This window comes from Arachis hypogaea, chromosome 17 (genome assembly GCF_003086295.3).
Source record: "Arachis hypogaea cultivar Tifrunner chromosome 17, arahy.Tifrunner.gnm2.J5K5, whole genome shotgun sequence".
In the NCBI taxonomy this organism is placed as follows: domain Eukaryota; kingdom Viridiplantae; phylum Streptophyta; class Magnoliopsida; order Fabales; family Fabaceae; genus Arachis; species Arachis hypogaea.
This window is the reverse complement of record NC_092052.1, coordinates 723,555-735,781: the sequence shown is the minus strand read 5'-3', so window position 1 is coordinate 735,781 and position 12,227 is coordinate 723,555. Positions and strand designations below refer to the sequence as shown.

The 12,227-nt window shown below is 35.7% G+C and overlaps 1 protein-coding gene and 1 non-coding gene across 2 annotated transcripts; both read right to left on the bottom strand.

The window, feature by feature from the left end:
- Positions 1-5,028: 5,028 nt before the first annotated feature.
- LOC112765558 (protein INVOLVED IN DE NOVO 2) lies at positions 5,029-7,679 on the bottom strand (the record flags this gene model as incomplete). The annotated part of the gene is made up of 5 exons (XR_011875421.1): positions 5,029-5,604; positions 5,738-5,879; positions 6,583-6,791; positions 6,929-6,972; positions 7,446-7,679. It is a non-coding gene; the product is annotated as a protein INVOLVED IN DE NOVO 2 (transcript).
- Positions 7,680-8,379: 700 nt separating this feature from the next.
- Positions 8,380-11,382, bottom strand: LOC114924002 (probable F-box protein At4g22165). The gene is made up of 2 exons (XM_025811454.3): positions 11,020-11,382; positions 8,380-9,755 (listed from the first exon to the last, which is right to left on the bottom strand). The coding sequence occupies exon 2, from the start codon at positions 9,705-9,707 to the stop codon at positions 8,469-8,471; it is 1,239 nt and encodes a 412-aa protein (XP_025667239.1). The 5' UTR covers positions 9,708-9,755; positions 11,020-11,382; the 3' UTR covers positions 8,380-8,468.
- Between the last annotated feature and the right edge of the window lie 845 nt (positions 11,383-12,227).

Sequence of the window (12,227 nt, the reverse complement as noted above, 5' to 3'; positions counted from 1 at the left end):
CTTCATACCAACAATGTCTGTGGGATCGACCCTTACTCACGTAAGGTATTACTTGGACGACCCAGTGCACTTGTTGGTTAGTTGTGCGAAGTTGTGAAGAAAGTGCTGATATTATGAACGCGTATATCAAGTTGAGCGCCATTGTTAGAGATCACAAATTTCGCCTACCAGCTAAGCAGCAGCAACCACTAGTAGAAAATGGCATGAAAATCACTGTATATTTTCAACGTTTTCAAATAATTCTCTAGTTACTTCAGCTTAAGTCGTGATAATGATATATTTTGAGCTTAGGTCTTGATTTGACTAAGATGGGAATAATATTTTCTTTCTAATCTTAGTTCAAAGTGAGGGGACATAATCATCATTTGAAGGTGTGTGAGGCTAGATTGTAGAAAAATAAAATATCTTCCTCCTTATGTATTTGTGGATTTTTTTATTTAAATATCCAGATGTATTGTATAAGTGATGCTTATATAATTTGTTAATGCATAGTCCTTTTATGTGATTTTTTTTGGTGTTTGGTATTATGAAAAAATCTGTTAGAACTTTTAACGGTGCGATGCAAAAGATGTATAATTCATTCGTACGAACATGCTCATGATTTCCAAATCCATTAATGATTTTATATATATTAGATAAACCACTATGACACTGATAAGCATTGAATACAACTAGAATAACTCGAAACAACTAGGTAACATTGATCCCAGTAAACAACTATCACCTCTAAGCATCGTCCGTGGGTTGGTTAGGACAACCCCTCCTAGTATGACCGACTTGCCCGCATAGACCACATCTCTTCTCCTGTCGCTCGACATCATCCATGTCATTCCAGAACTTGGTAGAGACAGGTTTCTCAGTAGTCTTCCTGCGCATGAGTGGGTTAGGACAAAGCAAAGTTTTATACCACTCCGACCACAGGGACTCGTCGAGTATCGGTGAAAACTCCGTCTCGTACACCCTGAACACAGCCTCCTATCTACAAATCGAATGAACATACAGAACCCACTCGATGCTTAAGGCGGTACACCTGACAAGCGCATGTTGGCATGGGTAGTGGAGAGACTGTAAGAGACCACAGTCACACGTACCCGCTGCTAGCCGAACTTTGAAGGAACCTTGCGACTAACCCTCGAACGGCTCTAACTCCTCCACAACAAACATGGAAGCTCATCAATCATAATAAGTAACAAGCATCTTCGGGATGCCTTCTCTGTTCTTCTCAATGGCTGCCATCAGCATCTGGGAGAAGCAATTTTCAGCAGCCAGTTGTGACTGCGCTTCCCTGCTCTTTGTCACGAACAACTTCTGCAATCTCTCGTACGTGATGCGCATGATGGCAGAAATCAGCAAGTATTGTGTACCCTTAAGAAATGCATTAATGCACTCCGATAGATTTGTTGTCATATGACCAAACTACCGACCATTACCGCAGTGTTTCAGCCATATCTCTTTGTTGAAATGACCAGCTCAGTCTGCCATCTCTCGCGACAAACCTCTCAAGGCATCTGTTCATACTTTGGGTCGAGCTATCCGAGCCGGGACGAAGCTACCGACCTCTTAGGGTCAAGCGGACCGACTTCTTTATAAAAGAAGTCGGCCAAAGCGACAGAAAAGCCCAAAGAAGGGCCCAACTCAAGGAATACGACCCAGATCCAAAAGGCTGCCCAAACCGATAGAGACAAGGGCGGTTCCATGGAAGATAAGCTGACCTCAACAAAAGATAAGATAAGATAAGATAACTAACTTATCTTATCCGCAGAAGGTCACATCTCACCATCATAAATACACTGGAGCACCCAGGTATAACTCATACTCTGATTCTACAAAATACTTGCTTAATACCCTTGCTAACTTAAGCATCGGAGTCCCTTGTAGGTACCCCCACCCTTCGGTGACAAAGGATCAGCAGTGCAGCCAATCCAACAAGTCGGCCACTCCAGCTCCAGCCGCTACACACCTGCTGGATAGTTCGGCTCCGACCAGAGTAGAAGATCTCATCCGAGATCGACCTCCAGTTTCAGGTAACCCTCGGAACATTGGCGCCGTTGCCGGGGAACCTGGAAGTCATCCCACCACCATGGCGGATAACCATGACAACGACCACGATTCAGATCTAGAAGATAGAACGCCGCACAAGAATACGGATGCTACACTCAAAGATACTCCGGAGTCCAACGGGGAAAAAAATTCATCAAACCTAGGAATAATAGAAACACTTCAAGATCGATTAAAGAAACTCGTGAAAGAAGCCCAACATCAGCGCGAAAAGGAGGAGGATCTACAACGGGAAATAAGGCGACGCCGGGAATTAGAAGATAAGCTTCTAAAACTCGAAGCCGATCTCAAAACCAAAGCTACTTGATCCACTCCAGAGGATAGCTCCCGCCAGGGTCAAGATCCATTCACCAGAGAAATCATGAAGACCAAAATTTCAAAGGACTTCAAACTCCCGGATATGACTTTGTACGACGGCACTTCAAGATCCCAATCATCACCTTAGCAATTTCAGAACCAGAATGTACCTCACTGACGCCTCGGATGCAGTACGTTGCAAAACTTTTCCAACAACTCTTACCAAGATAGCCATCAGATGGTTCGACAGCCTACCTCCAAAGTCCATCTCAAGCTTCGACGACCTGGCCAAAAAGTTCCTGGCCAGATTTTTCATACAAAAGGATAAAGCTAAACACGCCCCCAGCCTACTAGGAATCAAGCAAGGAGATCGGGAGAGTCTTCGTAACTACATGGAAAGATTCAACAAAACATGTATGGACATACAATGTCTACCAACAGAAGCTGCCATTATGGGCCTCATGAATGGCCTACGAGAAGGACCTTTTAGCCAATCTATATCAAAGAAGTACCCTGCATCCCTGGACGAAGTATAAGAACGAGCGCAGAAGTACATCAACATGGAAGAGAATTCTCGACTAGGGGAAGCCTCAAGGATCGGTCCCACCTACCGAGATAAAGATAAAGAATCCAAGAAAAAGGAAGATCGCTCCGGGGAGAAAATCAAAAAATATCATAACTACACCCCCTTAGGGTATCCTTGGTAGAAGTTTACAAAGAAGTCTGTCATACGGAGAAAATACCCCCAACTCGACCACTCAAAGGCAAAAGGGGAGGAGGAAATCGGAGCGAGTACTGCGAATATCATCGAGTCCGAGAACACTCCACCAATGAATGCTTTGACTTGAAAAACGTCATAGAAAAACTAGTAAGAGAAGGAAAGCTAGATCGGTTTTTGGCCAACCGGGATGAAGAGCCAAGAAAAAAAGAAGGGATGAAGATGTAAGACGATCTGAGCGATCATCTCGCACACCAGAAAGACACGTCCACATGATACACGGCGGATTCGCAGGAGGAGGAATCTCCAAATGATCCCGCAAACGACACCTCCAAGAAGTGTACCATGTCGAAGGAAAGAAGGAGGCACCAGACATCCCAGCAATCACGTTTACCAAGGAAGATGCATCCGGAATCATCTCGGGACACGACGACCCCATGGTCATCACCATCATATTGGCAAATGCCAATCTCCACCGTACATTAATTGACCAAGGAAGCTCTGCCGACATCTTATTCAAAACTGCCTTTGATAAGCTCGGCTTAGAAGAAAAAGAGCTAAGAGCATACCCGAACAACCTGTTCGGACTTGGGGATACTCCAGTACAACCACTGGGATACATATCACTACATACAACCTTCGGAAAGGAAAACCAATCCAGAACACTCAAGATAGACTACATCGTGGTCGACGTAAGATCAGCCTACAACGCCTTAATAGGTCAGACGACGTTAAACCAACTCGGAGCAATAGTTTCAACTCTACACCTATGTATGAAATTTCCAACTACAGAAGGGATAGCTACAATAAAAGCAGATCAAAAAATGGCGCGTCATTGTTATAACGAAAGTCTAAACCTCAGAGGCGAAGAGTTCCATACAATCAAACTTGGCGGAGTTCAGAGGCGAGAAGAACTCTGTCCACAGCCCGAAGGTGAAGTAGAGAAAGTTCAGATCGGAGATACCTCGGATAAGACAACTAATATCAGCACAATCCTGAAAAGAGACGCCAAAGAATCACTCATACAGTTTCTACGAGACAATGTTGACCTCTTCGTATGGAAAGCCGCCGATATGCCAGGCATAGATCCCGAATTGATGAGCCACAAATTGGAAGTCTATCCGGGATCCCGGCCGATACAACAAAGATGAAGAAAACTCGGGCCAGAACGATCTCAAGCAGTGGAAGAACAGGTGCAAGCACTGCTAGAGGCAGGATTCATAAGAGAAGTCAAATATCCACTATGGCTAGCAAACGTCGTCTTGGTGAGTTGTATTCTCTACTATTCATGTGCCGAAAAAGTATAAATAACTACTATCAGTGAACGAAGACTACAAAACTCATTTCTTGTGTTTAGAGCATTGTTACATAATAGTGTTGGATTATTATGTTGTGTTCAAATTATAATTTATGAACCTTTGGAACTGGTAAGCCCAAAGAATCATGCTGTTATTAAGTCCTATCAGAAACTGCACAACAAAGTGTGAGTAAATTGCACTGAAGATTCCATAGATTACATATGGTTTAGGTGCTGAGAAGGAAAAGTAGCAAAGACTAAGATGCTTACGAATTATAAATAAAATACAAAATCTTAGTTTAAGTGTATTGATTCGGAGTCAACTTGTATCCGGAGAAATTGGATGACAAATTTTGAAATGTATTATTGTTTGTTCGGCCATTATGCTAAGTCTCAGGTCAACTGCTAAATGATCAAAACGCCTCTGACAATAATTCCAACAATTATATGCGTATCGATTTAGTTTTTGAGGTTTCAGTTAGGACTAAAGTTCGATATTAACATTGAATGATATGAGAGTTAATAAAATATGCTCAATCTTATAATACTTGATAAATGAATAGAAAGAAGGTGAAGTTTTACTTTCACATTCAAAGTCATACCAAGAAGTTTCTTTTGCTGAATAAATTTGACAATTTGAGAGACAACTCCACAAGAATTTTCCTTGAACATGTTTGAGGCTTTTAAAAGTCTATAACCAACGTATTCATTTTCTGTACAGTAAGTTTCCAAACATTTTTTGCAACTTCACTCAGTATAACTGATTAACCACTAAACATTATATAAAGGGGGCACAGAACTTTGCTCTATTCACTCTCTTACTTTCAGGAGTTGCATTGTTTCAAGCCCATGAATATGGATCCAAATCTGTTTGATGCAATTAGAAAAAATGATATAGCAACATTTTCAAGCCTCCTTAAGGAGAATGAAGGAATCCTGAATCAAAAAACAGCTGATTCCTACAGCACTCCATTGCACATTGCTTCCAAGTATGGTTGCACTGAAATGGTGTCTGAAATTATCAGCATGTGTCCTGACATGGTTTGTGTTGAGAATAAGAAACATGAGACTCCGATTCATGAGGCGTGCCGCCAAGAGAATGCTAAGGTCTTAATGTTGCTGCTTGATGCCAATCCTAATGCTGCTTATAAGCTTTATGCTTCTTGCAAAAGTCCTTTGTTTCTAGCATGCAGTCATGGCCATCTTGACATGGTTAACCTCCTCCTGAATCTACCTGAGATCGCGGAGCGAAGCATTGCAGAATTCAATTAAACTTGTATCCTTATAGCAGCATCAAGAGGACACACAGGTTGGAATCATAGTTTTCTATAGCAATTCTGAATGTTACTTTATGTTTTACAACTTACCTTCATGGATTGTGTTTGATTCTGCATCATTTCACTATCTCAACACAGAAGAAGAAACAGTATTTCATATAGCTGTGAGGTACGGGTGCTATCATGCTTTGGAATACTTGGCGAAAGTCTCTAATGGCACAGACCTATTGCACTGCCAAGATAGATATGACACTGAATTGTCAATTAAGTACACAACTTCAGGTTCCAATGCATATTTCACCAAGATTTTCATTTATTCATGTCAAGATTTTAATTTTCAAATTGTAAACTTATGCAGTCTAATATCTTGTACTAAATAAAAATTTTAACAATTAGAAGCAGTGCAATATAATGGGAAAAGATAAAGCATAGCAGCACATGCCAAATTTGAAGGGGAAAGATAAACCTAGAGGTTGGATGGCTATGGGGAAGGAAGGGTTTTGAAGGGTGTAAAATTTACACGACAAGCTTTCCCGTCCCCTCCCTTCTCTTCCAAACGCAATTCACAAACAACCCTTATGGTACATGAATCAAAGCTTCTTCTTCATCTGCTGTTTCAAGCAAAGCAGCTATCATGGATATTTATTATCTTCATCCATCAATAAAATAATGGGATAAATGGAATGCTAATAAACGAAGGCTATTGGGTTACATAGAGTATAAATCTTTAAAAAAAGTTCTTCAATAAATACACTATAAAAGCATTGGAAACTACAAAGTTTTAGTTTTTATAATAAGTTATTTTTACATTAAACACCTTAACAAATTCCCTTTAGCAAAACTGTAAAAGAAAGATAAAATATTCTATTAAGACTGAAGAGCGATATCAAGAAAAAAAATATTTCAATAGATCTATAAGATTAGCAAAGGCGCACCTGATGTTTCCCATCACTTGTGCTGATTTTAAAGGGATGCCAGTCTGGGTCCTTAAGATACTCTTCCCACAATGAACACAGTTCTAAAGCTCTCTCTTCTGCTTCCTCATCATTATATCTTTTCCCTCATAAATTCAACGAACGGTCTAATATCAAGTTCCCCCATTCTCCTCACACCAATATTGCCACGAGTACACGTCTTTAACTCCCTGAAACATTTAAAATATAAGAAACCATGGAGAAAGGAAAGGAAGTTTCAATGTTCAGAGCATAAAAATCCATGAGCCACAAGTCAGGTAACAGACGAGAACTGAATATCGTCACAATATGACTGTTGCACCATTACAAGCCAGCATTGCTGGTCTCTTCTATAGGTACAGTTTTAGAGACCTATGAATTAGAAATAATCAATTGGGCGACATTTTAATTAGATATCAAATAAATAAGTTTTGACTTTAATGGAGTTACTTTGTTACCTTGATTTCTAACTGAATAAATTAAACTTTTGGAAAAAAAAAAGAGAGAAAGAATGCACTATAAAAGAAACCTTAATTTAAAACAAAGTGTATTTCATCTCCAAAGAAAATTTTATTTCTTTCATTGTGGTTCATACAGGATAGTTTCATCAATCAGTTAATATCTTATCTGATTCATATAAGAATTTATTGAGCTGACAACAAGCAAAACCTGTGTTTATAAAATGACCGGGTCATATTCCAATGATAGCCAAGAAATCAGATATCAAAGTATTAAAAAAACAGAACCTGATTGAACAGATGCGCTTACAGTGTAGTTCAAAAAAAAAAATATGCACTTTGGAATACTTTTCAATATGCGCTTATCAGGGAAAACAAAAAACTTACACTAATCAATACTTTTCGAGCATCCTGCAGCTCATCGTTGCTCTTACGCTCTTTAACAATTAGTGCTTGGTTCAATGTCCCTATCTCTCGAAGTGACTGTTCCTTATCTCTTAATTCGTTATATAAAATATCCATCACATTCAAAACTTTAGAATCTCCATCATCTTCCATGTGCTTCATGACATTTAATTTTCCTTTTAGTTGGTGAATCTCCAACTCAATTTTTAAAAAAAATTAATTATTAACGTGAAAAACATAATCCACATGTCATGTTTTAATTTGATCATATTTTTATTGTACTGGTACGTATAAATTTATTGCCGTACCGAAATAAACACCACAATAATTAATTAATACAAGCAGAAAAATTTAGAATAGCGTAATATATAACGCAATGCACAATTCAATCGATTGAATTGTGAAAATCCATATTACTTTGAAGACAAACAATCAATTGAATTGTGAAATAGATTGGATAACACAAACAATCAATTGAATTAGAAAAAAACTCATATGCCTTACAAAATTCAATCAATTAGCGTTTACTGAGGTAACAAATCAAGGACAAAATTCTAATTGATTAGAATTACCAAAATATTTATTATAATTAAAGGAAGATCTAATTCGTTATTATTTTTATTTTTTACTATTAATAAACATGATAAATAAATAATAAAATAATAATTTATAAAATAAAAAATAAATTTTATAATTAAATAATATATAAAAAATTAATTTATAATTAAAATTAAATAAAAATTATTTAACAGTTATTAAAAAACTTAATAAACATCTTTTGTTGTGGACCATTTAACGATCCAAAGGTAACACTATCGAATCCTATACTAATCTTTTAATATTTTTCTTAAAATAAACTATAAAGTGAAGAGAGAGAAATTACAAGTCTAAATAGCAGTACTGAATAATAACAAAATGGAGATAAACATGTTTTCATTAAAATTTTAATATAAGGAAGAACAAACACACTGCAAATAATGATCTTTTAAAATAATAATAAAAACACTAAAGAAATGAGCTAGAATAACACCAGACAGGAGGACACATGAACTTTTCTTCGCATAATAGAAAATGACAACTTCCACGGTCCAAGTTGAAGATGCCAATATCTTGATATTCGGCACGGTACGGTTTCAATTCTAATAGGTTATCTGTAAAGTAGATTTGATTTCCTTTGGTTTGAAGACTTGCAGGCAGCATTTGAACAGAAGAGTTGAGTCCAATCATCAGTACGTAATTTTTCAAACTATCTAGTCTGGACCATTCTTTTGCATTCTTCTTTAATTCATAGATATCAAATTTGGAAGTCCAGTGACTTACAGGCATAAAATGTCTCGCCAACATCAATAAACTTCCGTTAGCACACCCAACCAAATATTTAAGCTGGTAAGGACCCACCGCAGCATCAGAGGGAGGTTTGGCTTCATGAATACCACCTGCAGGCCCTGATTTTGTGTTTGTATCAAATTCGTATAGCTGGCCATCTTCGTCTACTGCATATATCTTCTCTCCAAAAAATATGACATCATGAAACGATATGACATCATGAAACGACGGTTTTCTAGTTAAAAGATCTAACCATCTCTTATCATTTGGTTTGTAAAAGGCTAATGTACAACGAGGTCCATATATGGCCACTGCCAAAAAATCTTTATTGTCATTGCTAGGACATGAATTTATAATAACCTTCCAAACCTGGGTACTATTTTTGAAACTCCTCGATATCCGCAAATTATCCCCATTGTCATTATACCAATTCCAAACAGTATATTCAAAGCCATAATTGTTAGGATTGTAGTCAATTATATCCGGAAAAGTTGATAGTGGAGGAAGATCTAAACGGACCTTTGTAAATGCATTTAACATATACATCGAACATTGGTACATATCCAGGACGATCAACCATCCACCAAAAGAACCACGGATCAATTTGTTCTGCATCTCTGGTAGCTTGAGATGGTGGATCTCGTCTTCATCAAGAGACTGAATATCAAGCGGTACTTCATCAGCAATAGGTAAGTTCATGAGATGGTAGATCTCCTCGTCTTCATAAATATGAGTACTGGAAGATTCTTCAGGTACCACCAGCCACAAAATCTCGCTGGAGATATCTGGAAGTTTCAAGCTCCATTGCTTGCAAACTAAACGAAGTTGGATGAAATCATCGTACGAATAGAAGTGCTCTGCAATTTCCTTCAAGATGTAATCATGAATGTTTGCCCATCCATCAATGTCGTCACCCATATCTCAGACTCAAGCTATGTTATTCCCAGATATCAGGTGAGACGCAAACTGCAGAAGCCAGGATTTGTTTGAAGTTTGCTGTGTTTGTTATGTATATATAGGATTTGTTTGAGCCTCTTCAAAAATATTAAATTTTTTTTTAAAGGATCTTTAAACAAATATTTTATATTTAGGGCGGGTGAGCTTCTAAAAAAATATTTTTTTTTGAGTTATCTTTTTTTAAAAGATCTAATGCAAAAAGATATTTTTATTTATCAATTATGTTTGGGTATAACAATATAAAGTACTTTTTTGTTTATTTATTACATGAAAAATATTTTTTTTAAGAAAAAAGATCTTTTAAAAAAAGATGTAAATTATAACTTCTCAAAAAAAGATTTTTTTTTTTATTTTTCTAGTGCTTTTACTTTTACTACTAAAAATTTGCCAAACACACTAAAATAAAAAAAAAAAATCTTTTTTCATTGAAAAAAAATATTTTTTATCAAAATAATGACGCCCAAACAAGCACTTAAATATTTGATATAAAAATATTTTTTACTTAATAATTATATTTAAATATAATAATATAAAAATATTTATAAAGTTATTATGTTAACAATATGTTTTTTAAATAAAGAAATTTTAAAAATATATAAATTATCATTTTTTAAAAAATATTATTTTTATTTTGCTAATATTTTTATTTTTATTATTAAAATTTTGTTAAACACACTAATTTTTTTTCTAATAATTGAATAATACCTAAACAAACTCATAGTGTCTTGTTTGTTGCATATCTCTGTTTATTTATTTTGGGTAGATTTTATCCCATCTTATTTAATTTCAATTTTCAAATTTTGTTGAAAAATTAAAATTAAATTGAGGAGGATATATAACTACTTTTTTTTTGGGGACGCTATCAAATATGAGTTTGGAATCTATCTATCTAATACAGTAATAGTGTGATACCTCACATGATCATCACATGATCATATTGGAAATTTGGGATCTGTATCATTAATTATTTATTGTTCAAAAATTTTATTTAACTTTTTGGAGGAAAAATCTAATTTAATAATCTTTCTGTTTCTTCTTTTAGAAATCAAAACAGAAAATAAAAAGAAAAACACAAAGCAGCAACAGCACAGCAGAGCCAGAACCCAGAAATCAAATAATCATTCAACAAAAAATAAAAAACACAACATCGCAGCACACTAAAGCCAGAGCAAATCAATTATTTCAACAAAAACACAAAATCCCTGTAATCATTCAATGATTTCACAATAGAGAATAAAACAAAAAACAAAGAACAAGTGCGCGTGATACTGACCTTCGAGAGGGGTTGAGCACAACGGAGAGCAAGACGACAGACAGCAGTTCAGCGCGATGAGACGACGGCAACAAGACGACCACGAGCAGGACGAAGACGATGGAGGATGGGCGCCGGCGAGGAAGAAGAGAGTGAACAGGGGGTTTGACTTGGATAACACCGACGGTACAAAAAGAGACTCCTCGGACAGTCACGGACGGCGGCAGTGGGTCACTCCGTTCGGCGGCAGTGGAGACTAGCTAGGTTTTCACTTTTTCTTTTCTTTGAGTGAACGAATGAAACTATGACAGGAACGAAAGAGCGGAGAGAGCATCCAGAGGATTTCTTTTATTTAAATTAAATAAATATAATATTTATCGATTTAAATAACATGTAAGTATTTAAATACACTTTGAGTCACATATCGGATACAGCTGAAAAAACTTAATTTTTATTTATAAACATTATAATATTTTTATAAATTTAAAACTACATGTATTATTATAAAACAATTACGATTAAAACAATATCAATTTTTTTAGATTAATCCAATTCTTAAAAATTATATCTTGTCCTACGTATTTAAAATTAGTGATTCGAAAATAATTAGTACATTATTTTTTTAAAACTCAATCCATTTGAATTCGTACTCAAAGAAGGTACAAAAAAAATAGATTAAATTAAATTGATTTAAATTTTAAAAAAATAAAGTCATACGTATTCAGTTACATGATGAGAAAAAAATTTTAGTAAGTGTTCAGATATTATATTAAAACAAACGTGAAATTGAAAGAATAAGTACAACAGAAAAAAATGGAGAGAAATAATTTCGTTTCTTCTCGTAATATTCTCTAATATTCTCTCACATACTTAATATTTTAAATTTTTACACGTAACTTTTTATTTCTCGTAAAACCTTATTTCAAGTTTAAATCAATCCAATTCGAATTATTTTTTATGTACTTTTTTTTAGTTCTAATTCAAATATGTTAGTTTTTAAGAAAATAATGTTTTCCATGTTGATATATATTTTTTTTACGAAAATATTGTAACGTTATATATAAAAATTGTCCTGCTCGCACGTATCTCGGACATAGTTGTCAGAACCGAATCGGTGATTGAACCGATCAAACTACTAGATTACTGAGTCATTGGTTCAACCGGTGAGTCACTAGTTGAACCGGTTAACCCAGTCCTATGCAAATAAAAAATAAAAAATAGTAAAAAAA

Bases quoted from the DNA above. Each gene is read 5' to 3' on its own strand.
- LOC114924002 (XM_025811454.3), bottom strand. From the start codon at position 9,707: ATGGGTGACGACATTGATGGATGGGCAAACATTCATGATTACATCTTG.